The following is a 12,500-nucleotide window of genomic DNA, read 5'->3' as shown; positions in this document are numbered from 1 at the left end:
TAATTTTATTGACGTTATATCGTAAAATGTGCTAATGAGCGTTTATGAATAGTTAAACATAAAGCTCATATAAAATTAAAGTATCCCAAAATTTAACAATATGTATTGCAGAATTGTCCGCTATGACCTGACGAATAATATATTATTGAAGGGTTATCTTTAGATAAAAAAAAAAAACAAAAACAAAAAAAAAGACCTGAAAAAGTAAGACGAAACGATATAAAGCTGAGATGAAAATATGAAATCCAGATTCTGTTAAAATAATTACATACACGTAATCTACATACATATGCAATATATACTATATATACGCTCGAGTTCTCGTTATAATATGAAATCGAGCAACGGAGAAGGTTTAATTGAAAATCCGGATAATAATCGTCGACGAAATTGTCGCGCTCAAAATCACATTTTCACCCTAGATACCTGGAAGATATTGAATACAAACGATGTACATACATTTACTCTTTATCGTAACACGATTTACTCGTACTTATAATCCCAACGAATAGAGAAATTATTAAGAAGAAGAAATAAACGATAGACAAAAAAAAAAAAAAAGAGAGAGAGAGAGAGAGAGAGAGAGAGAGAGAGAAAATAAAATAAAATAAAAGGAAAAGAAAAAAAGAAAGAAAGAAATTGCATGGTGAAAGGAACTTTTTCGATATCATCATATTTCTTAAGGAAGCCCGAAAGGATCGATGACATTTTCAGCGATTTCAGCGAAATTAAATTGCGCTTACCGGCTCACCGGAGAATCTAGCGAGGTACTTCTACTATCTCGTCTCCTTTTACTATCAAGCCATTCGTAGAAAATCATCTCAGTCTTTTAAGTTTCGATTGAAATTATCGTACTCGTTTAGAATTATAAAACGATTGCGATACTATCCCCTTTAGCCTAACTATTTCTCTTTGAAATATAATAGATATTTCGTTGTCAATTGGAACGAAAAATTGTAAGTTTAAAATCGTTCTCGTAGGATAGAGTTACAACACGGTTCAAGGGTCTATCGTAGAATACTTGAAGCGTACGCGAACTTCATCGTCCGGTCCGCGTAACAATGAATACAAGTGTTCTTCGCACCTTCTCTCACGTACAACGATAGCACGTGACTGTGCTCGTGAAAAGCGGTTTCCGGCGTTGGCTTTTCTATCTTCCTCTTCTATATATATATATATATATATATATATATATACATATCTTTCCATCTCTTACCAACCCACTTTCTAGAACAACATCGATAGTAGCGGCTTCGAGGGAAGTCGAGTCGCCGGTGGACGCATTACCGCGGCACGTGCCCGCGGTATTTCGTATTATACCGGCAAGCTAATTAACTTGGGGCTTTCGGTTATTAATCCGCGCCAAACCGCTGCAGCGCTGTAGACCAACCGACCGTCGCGGCAGAGAACCGAACCACACCGACGGTTGGATCGGCCGCTGCACGGCCGCCATCGACCGGATGCGTCCTATATCCTATACAACGTTAACGTGACTTGACGAAAATTTCCATTTAATAATCCTATCCAACATTTCCTATATCTATATATCTAATTTCTCAACGAAACCTTTCACCTTCTAACGATATCATCTGCCTACTCTTACATCATTCCGAATTTGTAAAACACAATACAGAATTATAACAGATCTTTCTTCACGATCAATATTATTTTCATCTTTGTACTCTGACGATTAAATTGAATATCGATTTCATTGAAATGAAAAACAATCTAGTTAACTCGTAAATAAACTTTACAAATCATTGTTTATTTAATGATCTGACACGTATTATACATATGTACATTTTCATAACTTCCGTTGCTTATATTAATCCTGAACTTTACTTTCATTGAAATTCGTATATTCTTTGAATGCCTTTCACGTTATTCGAACTATAGTCTTGTACTTATTTACCTTCGTTAGTTTTTCTTTTCTCTGATGAAAAAAAAATATCTATATTAAAAGAAAAAAAAAAAAAAGAATAAAAAATAAAAAGAAATAATCGTAAGTAACGATCATCGATTCTTTATGACCGTGAATTTCACAGAAATTTGCCTGTTACTCGACGGGGCATTATAAATTCCCGTATTACTTACGGCATAAAGTCATAAAATTCATAACGACGTGGAGCGTCATAATAACAATGAACGAGCAGAGAGTGTAGTGTGCAGACCTGTTACAGCATTCGTAGAAATTTACGACGAAACGTCGTACCCACTGCACCGTCCTACCAAACTGTTCCCTACACATAAGCTTCAAACTTTCGACATAGTTGCCGAAATAGTATGAAAACATAACCGAACTTTCCTTCCCAGTGAACTTTTTTTAACGCTATAAATTTGAGATCGTAGAGAGAGAGAGAGAAGAGATATGAATAGAGATAAAGAGAAAAAATATTGCATATAGCCTCTTTCATGAAAGAGTATATCGAAAAATTACTTTAAATTTAAAGACGTATTTTGCCCTCGTTAAAGGTTTACGATCGATCCTTCCTTTTGCGGATATTGTAGATATCGTAAAACAAAGTCGATGATCTCGTGGGTTTAGTCTCTATGATCGTAGAGCAGGCTCTTAATATTTTTATCGATAATGTTTTCTTTAAAAATGAAAGATATATCTTGGATAAGATCCTTTATTCCTTTTTCTCATCGTATAACCTCGTATATCATACGTAGTTACGCAGATTCGTTTGATATATGATTTCGAATTTCATCGTTATACCTGCCAATTTCGTATTTTGACTGACAACGAAACGAAGCAACGTGTCTACGACCCCGTAAGTAACAATCGAATAGCGTTTGCACGGATTTATAGAGAGACTTCGATTGTCCGCGATCCTTCTTGCGAATCTGTTTAGTTGGATTCAGCTTGACAAACGAATTGAACTTGTTAGTATAATGAGCATAAACAGATTCATTGAGCATGCATCATACTGACGATTCGACATCAAACGCAATCTAATTTCAAATCATATTCTATGTTGATATCGCGGTGTTTCGAACCGTATACGATCCTATCGCGAATCAAGAAATATATACCTAAATCGTTCGTTTCGTCCGTTATCTCGACGAAAAATGACTTCGTAATCGGACGGATTTATAAGAGACATAATCAAGTACGATTGAAGTGAAACATTCCCTTTCGTACAAAGTACACAATAGCGCGAACTAAATTCAGATCGTGTGCGGAGATGTCGCACTGTAATTAACCGCAGCAGCATGTGACAGGCGTAACCGCGTCTCGATGTGGACATCTAACCGCTAATCCGTTATACCTTGTTGTTTCGCATCGGAAGCCGTTAGCGCAACATCGAGATCCTTCCCAATATCGACGTTCAGATATCAACGCTATCGACTCGACTATGCTCGTTGCTCAACCGGAAGTATTCTAATATCGTTCATGTAATTGATTACATTGATGCAAGATCATTTTGCAAGTAACTCGAAAACGATTTCAATTGTACTTCAGCGTTGTTCATTGATGCATACTTTCGACAGTTAACGAAATAGAATTAGAACGATTGATGTATCGATAAAACTACACGATTTCCATCGTAGGAAATTTCGTAGAAACAAAACAAAATAAGAAAAACAAAGAGAAACATACATATATCATAGATGTCGATCGATAAATTAGAAGGACACGAACGTAAGCATACTCATTGAGAATCGATTAATTTCATTCGTATGAATTGACAAACGTTTACGTTGTACGCGATATAATGGAGACTTTGTAATCTACCAACTGATAATCCACGTGAATGGAGAAGATATGAGTACGACATAGCTAATTCAACGATAAGAAATCTTCAGCCGGACATTTCGAACGATACGCTTATGTACCTAAATACGTCGATAGGTATAGCCAGGAGCAGACATTTACTAACAGGACCGAGATGCGTTCAACGTGTTTTCGGTCGCATATGGGAGAGCAAGCGATTTGGTAGACGCATCCTCGCTTACGTACATAGAAGCTTTGCCGTTTAGACAATGTTACGTTGGTAATACAAGACGAGTATGCACCCCTAACACACGTATGGGACCGGTACGATCGGCACGACCGGCTCGTACGGCCTTCCGTTCGTTCAGCCTCTCGCGGTATTTCCGTGGACTGCGTTGGAAACATCCTGAGTAAGAGCAAGTGGTCGTATCTGTGGTACCTCCAGTACGTTCCTATCTCCTGTTCCTCGATATAAGGCTTCGTTCTCTTGTTAGCAAATCGAACTTAGCTAAATCGTATAGACACAATCGAGAAACTTATATAGTTAGGAATAAATCTCCTTTAACGACGATGACGATAATAATCATAATGATGATCACGATAAAATTCAGGTGCCAAGACTCAAAAATACTTTCTCAGATTATCAAATGACACTCTTCTTCCTCTCTCTCTCTCTATCTCTCTCTTCTCTCTCTCTCTCTCTCGCTCTCTCGCTCGCTCGCTCGCTCGCTCGCTTTATTATAACTCCGAAGATTTTCCTAAGGAAACTTAAGTCCGCTACGTCGGTTTAATCCTACTGTTAATGAAACTTTGCGAGCGCGACAGCTTACTACTACCTTCGATCGTCTTTTATTAAATGCCATCGTTGCTCCGTTATAACGTTCAACGTGACGAAGATTTGTTTTACGTAGAAACAATTGGAAGTTTTAATTCATTCATTTATTTTCTTTTACCTCTAGAAGATAAGGTATTTATACCAAGTATCTCTTTGTTTTTCTCTATTTCTCTCTCTCTCTCTCTCTCTCTCTCTCTCTCTCTCTCTCTCTCTCTTTTCTTTATCTCTCTATCTCTCTTTCTATCTTTTCAGTTACGACATGAGAGGAAAACATTCAGAAAAGGCATCGCATTGGAAGGACAAGGAGCATTTGAACGAATTCACGCAGTTTCGAATGAATACTGATCCAGCTATGTTAGTCATCAGTGACGTCGAGGAAAAAGACGAGGGAGATTATAGATGTCGGGTGGATTTCACTAAGAGTCCCACAAGGAACTCAAGGATTTATCTATCTATTATTGGTAAGTACATGTGCGTATATATTTATATGCGTGTATGTGTACATGTGTGTGTGTATGTGTACATACGTATTTCAATATATATATATATATATATATATATATATATATATATATATATATATATATATATATATATAGAAATTTTTTATATACATATATATATAAACAATGACATCCATTTTACGAGTACGTACTTATATATATATATACATATTTGTATATATGTATGAATTTAGTATGTATGTATATATCGGTGAGGAGAAGAGGAAATAGAACGGGGAAAAAAAATGAAAGAGAGAAAGAAAAAGAGAAAACATAGCAACGTGCATCGTATCCTTTTTGAAATTCATAACGATCTTATGGAAGAGGGAGCTCGCGATAATAATCTCCTGCAACATGTTGGCTGCGTATTCGCACCCTCCTTACGACGTTTTATCAGGGTAGCCACGTGCCGGTGTTGTAAGTACGCGGAAGCCGCGCCATTTTTCCGGGACATTAAACCCATACCGGCGCTCGTACCTTCCCATCCTTGCGCGCACCAATATCATCTTCTCTTATCCACATCCTCCTCCCCTCATATCGCCAAGCACTTCTTTCTCCTTTAAGAAACTTGTGGAAATAACCAGCTGTTTCACCGCACACAATCCGCAACATTGCTCTCCGATCTCGATTTTTTCGCATTAGGATAGTATTATTTTTTTTTATCTCTTTTTTTTTCTGAGTCATTACGCTTCTATGTAATACAATATATGTACATAAATATTCATAGAAAATCAGGGTTTGGGAGAGAGAGAGAGAGAGAGAGAGAGAGAGAGAGAGAGAGAGAGAGAGTGGGAGGTATATAAATATACTGAATGTGCGAAACACATCGGTAAGGATGAACTCGTTAAAGAGATATCGCAATACATCGATTGTAGCCTCATGAGGGGATAACGATTTGCATATCGAATTTATCTACATTTAACTACGTGTATAGATTAACGGAACATTTAATTGGTTAGCGTATCAATGCAAGGAGCGACAGTAATGCTTATTGTCATAATACATCTACGGTATGGGAATTCGCACGGGCAGCACAAACCACGATTTATGTGGAAATTCGGCCAATAGGAAGCCTCGCATAGTTCGCATAGTTTAGTGTGTAATCCATGTACCTGAACCTCTAGTACGTGTGTGCGGTATTGTACTCGACATATTCCCCATATATAAATATATATATATATATATATATATATATATATAGGTATAGATAAAGACATATATATATATTATATATATATATATATATATATATATATATATATAAATATATAACATATACTTTTGTTATATAGTTCTACATATAAATAAATAAATATATATATATATAGGTAAATATATATATTTATATGTATGTATATACTTAACACATACACATATTCGCTTTTGCGATGCGAATTGTTTTCTCTATATTCTATACGATTTATACGCGAGAGCGTACATACGATACACTTTATACCCTCCATTGTATTGGGTTAGGTCGTTCACATTGTTCCCAATTCAAAAGTATAATCGTAATGGTAGCGGAAACATGAAAGGTAAAGGTATACCAACCAATTTCCGAAAGTGAAAAAGCGAAGTGCTGGATCAAAGGAGAAAAGAAGAAAAATTGATGGCAAAGTAAACGATAACGCTTTCTTTCGGTTACCGTTCTCTCTCAATTTTGTTCTCGTATCGTTAGATCGGATATTACGGATAACGCGAAGGTAATTTTTTGTTGGACCAAATGGCTCTTACGTTACCAACACGATCCACCTAAAAGTCTTTTTGAGGATAAAGAAATGAAAGAAAAGAAGCTCTTTATTATAGCACGTATATAAATTTAATCCGGTCTTTATGTACTATCGGAAAAAACGTTAATATCGACTCATATACGGAAATTAATATTTCTTTCAAGGTTGAACCATTTCGTTATATTAATAGAAATGAATGAAATTTTTGTAATCGAATTAACGTATCTTATCTTCCATGAATGATTAGATCTGACTATTTCAATAAAGGCGTTTGCATTCGAGCTTTTCAAATGACACGAATATTGCGAGTTTATTGATTCAATAATTACCTATCTATTTTCTGAATACATTCTACTCGAACCTGATATCATTGGATTTAATGCATATGTAATTCAATAACGATAAAATCCTCTCTATTCTCAATTTCTCAAAGCTCTTTGTTCACCATCGAATACACTTTCGTCCGCAAAGTTTATTTTTAAATCCTAAAACTCATCTATTCCGATAATTCCAATTGAACGATCCATCTCAGCTTACGTCGATTCTTTCGATTCTTTGTACCTTCGTTTGCTCGCGATGCGATAATTTTCAATTCTATTCAATGGCAAAATGTTCTTTAGCAATGGCGGCGACTAAGCCGATTAACGGAGTTCTCGGCTAAGCATAATTCCTACTCCGCTTCTCTCGATTTTTTTTTCCTTTTCTTTTTTTTCTTTCTTTTTTTTCTTTTTTCTTTTTTTTCTTTTTTTTTTCTTTTTTTTTTTCAGTGTTTCGCGTCGCTTTAGAGAGGAGCTTTGCTTTGTATTTACAAACGGAATTTCTACGTACCAACATATTTCTTTACACAAGGTCGCACGTGTATGATCGCGTTTACATCGGTATTATGATCTTTTATCGCTATTATCTAAAGCTTTACGCTTTGACGTAATAATTACTCTTTCGCATAATCGAGTATCGTTATGTTTTAGTCGCTTTCCATCTAACACTCTCGTATCCAAGTTCTCTCCTCGTTCGTACAATATGCGACTCATGAAACGGATAAGGGAACAAAACGACGAATACGAGTATCATTTAGTAATGGTCGAATCTACGACGACAAAATCACGATGCAGAATACCAAAGGATTTAACGTTTCCTAGCAGTGCGACAAAATCGATGATTCGTCGTAGCTCTCCTTGTCACATTATACCGACAAATATCTCACCGCTCCTTCGTAATACCGTATAATATTCGAACAAATCTACTGGAAGTCTTCCGGCGGTACAAAATACTGCCATTTCCGTTCCCTGATCGGTAATATTTTCGCGTTGCAATGCCGTCGGCCTTTGGCTTCTTACCGTAGGAAGAAACGAAGGAACTATTGCCTTTCTTAGGCCGTTCGTCTTTCAACGTATAGTAAACAAATTAAATCCGTTAAAATTCACTCACGTGAATATCGTAGAAGAAGGAAAAAAAAAATGTTTTCTAAAGAAACATTTCGAAATGATAAACTCTAAGAAATAAATTTTAATGTTGTTATCTTTTTTTTTTTCCCCTTTCTTTTTTAGTACCACCGCATAAGCCAAACATCATCGACGAACGTGGAAAAACTGTATCGACCGTGGCCGGACCATACGAAGAGGGTGGTATTATGAAGTTAACGTGTTTAGTATCAGGAGGTAAGTTTGAAATAGATCTTGTTTACATCTTCATTTAAAAAGATATAAAGGTTAACGACAGAAAAAAATAACGCAATACGATCGAGACGTTTCATCGTGGCTACGTCTTATTAAAAATCCTTTTAAAACCCTTGCAGAAAGTCGGGATCCATTAAGATAAATCTTCAAAGAAAGTAGCCAAAGCAAAGCAAGACCGGTCATAGAGCACGCAGGCCACGCTCATCTTTCGCTACGCTTTGCTCGACTCATTCTATCTTCTTTTGGTTTCGCTTTGGTTTTAGTTCGTCCTGGCTTTTCTTACCTTCCCTCTATTATATTTTAATATCTGGCCGAGCGCTACCTCTGAAAGACGAAGGCAATAACGATAATAAATTTATTTTTATTACCTCGTACGAACCGTCGCCTAGAGGAGACACGTCGGAATTATATAGCAAAAGCTTGGATGAGTTCTACTCCCTCTTAACCACGAGTTTGCTCCTACCGCTTGCTTCTCTTCGAGTCTCCCCTCTCCTACTTTCGCGTTGTCACTGAGAGCGAAAATGGATCCGTGGAAAAAGATAATGAGGCCGCAGACGTGCGACCCTTCGACCTCTCTCTTGTCCCTTCACCACTTCCCAACTCTCCTTAGCACATTCATCCTTGAGGGTTTGTTCTCTCACGCAACGATTATTATAAATTATGAGTTAACGAGCAGTTCTCTCTCCCTCTCTCTCTCTCTCTCTCTCTCTCTCTCTCTCTCATTTTCTCTCTATCTTTATCTTTCGCATTGCTCGAGTGCCTTCAATTCTTATCTCGACGTAATATTCCAATCGTCCAATTGCCCAACCCTCTTATGGAGGTCGAATAAATGGATTACATTTTTTATACGAAATTTCCCTGTTCTCAGGTCGCCCGGAACCTACGGTAAAATGGTGGCGAGGAGAAACCCTATTAGATTCGAAGGACGTGCCTGGAGAGTTTCCATCCCTTCGTCGAAATACTCTGCTCGTGACCGATCTTTCCAGAGCGGATCTTCACGCTGTCTTCACCTGTCAGGCTTCCAACAATAACATCAGTCAACCGGAGTCGGCCTCGGTTGCGATCGAAATGCATCGTGAGTAATGTTCCCTTTCTATTATCCTTTTATCGTGTTTCTTACTCTCTCTCTCTCTCTCTCTCTCTCTCTCTCTCTCTCTCTCTTTCTCTTTCTCTTTCTTTCTTTCTCTCTTTCTCTAAAGGTAAAGTTCTCCCTAGTATCTTCTTAGGAACCAGCTTGCGTTTCATTATCTCACGAATCCAAATTATACGACACTTCTTGCATCTCCATACATATGTATGCGAACGTAGGAGCTTGTTAAGGAGACACGTATTTTGCCATAGCCGGGTGGATCCACTAGCTTTCCTTTAAAGTCTCGCGCCTCGTTTCTCTTCTGCTTTTTCATGAAACATTATGATATTTTATAAATTTACATGATTACTTAGGAAGGTCTATTCCTAAAGAATTTCACTTTAAACATTCATACGCTAATTTCGACGCTTTTCCCGCGACAAAATTCCAAGGTGCGTTATTTCGAATGCCATTTCAAATGATTTTGCTCGTTCCACCTAAGAGATGGCTCTGGCGAAACTCTCAACTGGGAGGGTAGGTTGGAACAGAAGTAAGAAACAGAAGAAGACGGAACTAAAGCGACAAAATAAGAAAACGAATGGTAAATAAAATAAGGGAAGAAAGCGGAAAGAGAAAGAGAGAGAGAGAGAGAGAGAGAGAGAGAGAGAGAGAGAGAGAGGGAAAGAGTAAAAAAGAGCATTTTCGTTGGCCAGTGTCGTTTGTTTCTTCGAGTTTAACAAGCTCTAGCTGAAAGTGACTTTTCTTTCACTTCTTTTTTCATTCCCCTACTTTTTCGTTCTCCTCTTCATACCATCGTTGAGACAGACCTTCTCTTGGATGGGAATGCGTTTACGAATCGAGTCAAAGAGAAAAATCTGCGTTGTTAAGCAAACGAAGCTGGAAGCCGGCCTAAGAAAAAGTATTTTAAGTTAGACATAGCCACGATACAAACCACTTCTCTCTTATCCTTTCGTCCTCGGCCTTCTCGGCTTCTTTCTTCTTTTTTTTTTTTCTTTCTTTCTTTTTTCTTTATGTTTTTTATTTTTTATTTTATTTTTTCTATTTATTTCTTTCGTTCATTCTTTCGTTTCTTTCTTTCTTTATTTATTTATTTTCTTTCTTTTTACTTCGACTTTGCTCGAACACCAAACGATCGAACGAAAAACTTGGCCGAAGAAAATACGAAGAAAGCTTCTCTGTTGTTTTAAGAAAAGAAAAAAGGAAAGATGCGAGTAAATTCTTTTGAAGTATACTATGCAGAAGGTTAGTTTCGTTCGTTGTTTGGTTGAAAAAGAATTTAAAAAATTTCTTAATAGAGATAGACGTGTATATATATATATATATATATATATATATATATATATATATATATATATATATATATAATCGAACGACGAAAGAATTCATTTGGCATGCATATTTAGTGAAATCATTGGCTATTTCCACTAGGTCTCAATAGATTTTATGAATATATAATATGTCACAGACATATTGATTTTGTTACTTCAATATATACCGACGTTAAGCTTGAAACAACGAGAAAAGAGAGAAAGAGAGAGAGAGAGAGAGAGAGAGAGAGAGAGGGAAAAATAGAGAGACGAAGAAAATGCGAACGTAAAATATAAATCTTAGTAAGAAGAATGAGCTCTTTGCTAGAAGAAGACTGAATGTTGAAAAATAAACGACTCGGTCAAAAAAAGATAACAAAAAAGAAAAAAAAAAAAAGAAAAATCTGAGGAATGGAAATGGAGAACAAAAAAGCATAATTTTTGTTAGTAAAAACAATAAGGAAAAGGTCGCAAGCTCTATCTTAAAGATATTCTAGATTTTTATTAAATTCCACTAGAAAGTCCGAAGAATGGAAACGATTCGAAGACATACCGGAAGTTACGTCATTGCTACCTGCTTTCCTTTTCTTTTTTTTTTTTACCATTGTCTGAAATACGAGAATATCTTTAAACGGAAATGTCGACGGGCAACTCAAGAACTCCTATTGCGAATTTAATAGAGAAATAGCGACGCGATAAGGAATGCATCTTCTCTTGAAATTTTACAACAATTCGAATCTAAATAAGAAAAATTTTTTTTATAGAAAAATTAAGAAATATTTCCTCATAACATGTCATTCGAGAAGATATGAATTCAATTTATGGAATTCATAGGGATGAATGAATCTATTTGATATCATTATAAATCATATGCATCTTTTTCAATTCGATCTTCATATGCAAAAGAAAAAAGAAAGGAAAAAGAAAAAAAAATTGAAGCGTTGTCTCGCAATAATCAATTTCTTCATTTCTTTTTAATACATATTTGTTTACATATTATCTCGCTATCTAAACGTCAACGTTTCACATATTCGCGATATTCTCCTCTTTGCGTGAATAAATTAAATTTCTACATAGGCCTGAGTATCCTTCCGTGCTGCTCATATTATCTTCCATACATACATATATTTATCAATCTATTTTCTTTTTTTTTCTCTCTCTCTCTCTTTTTTGCAGTACCTACTAGAAGAGAACATGCTGCGACGATCGATCAAAAGATATAAAACGTTTAAACGATCCAATCTACTTTTTAGATACGAATCTAACCTGTCTATAAATATGCAGACGTTTAGTAAGCATAAAGCGAAAAACATGCGAGCAAATATGTATAACGAAGAGCGATAAGAAAAATGTATCTATCTCAAGCATAGACTATACGCGCTAACGAGACACACAGATTTGATTGTAAGTGTTAATGTGAAAGAACACAATATAATTCCAATGACCTCCGTGACAATTGCCATAATGGAACTTGAAGGGAAATAAATATTTACACGATCTTTCCGATGGTCGATAAGAAAATTCTACGAAATAAACATATATAATCACGTAATAAGTTGTAATTTAAAAAGGGGGTGGGGGTGGGGGGGGGAGGAAAAAAAGAAAAAAAAGAATGGAGAAAAAAAGGAAAAAATATTCCAT

General features: G+C 36.1%; 1 protein-coding gene across 6 annotated transcripts in view; it reads left to right on the top strand.

Annotated features, from left to right (window-relative positions):
* LOC124953690 (nephrin-like) overlaps positions 1–12,500 on the top strand; it is a 179,187-nt gene that overhangs the window by 138,223 nt on the left and 28,464 nt on the right. For 5 of the 6 annotated variants that reach the window (XR_007102300.1, XM_047505484.1, XM_047505475.1 and 2 more), the window contains 3 exons: positions 4,806–5,014; positions 8,334–8,444; positions 9,331–9,537. Coding sequence is in view for 5 of the 6 variants with exons in the window: in XM_047505484.1 (XP_047361440.1) it covers positions 4,806–5,014; positions 8,334–8,444; positions 9,331–9,537 (527 nt within the window). In the remaining variant the exon portion in view is untranslated. The remainder of the gene's footprint in view (positions 1–4,805; positions 5,015–8,333; positions 8,445–9,330; positions 9,538–12,500) is intronic. The other variant, XM_047505492.1, reaches the window with a different exon arrangement.

The sequence above is a fragment of the Vespa velutina genome, chromosome 1, assembly GCF_912470025.1.
Source record: "Vespa velutina chromosome 1, iVesVel2.1, whole genome shotgun sequence".
Classification (NCBI taxonomy): domain Eukaryota; kingdom Metazoa; phylum Arthropoda; class Insecta; order Hymenoptera; family Vespidae; genus Vespa; species Vespa velutina.
The sequence above is the reverse complement of the archived record's forward strand: the minus strand, read 5'-3'. Positions and strand labels throughout refer to the sequence as shown.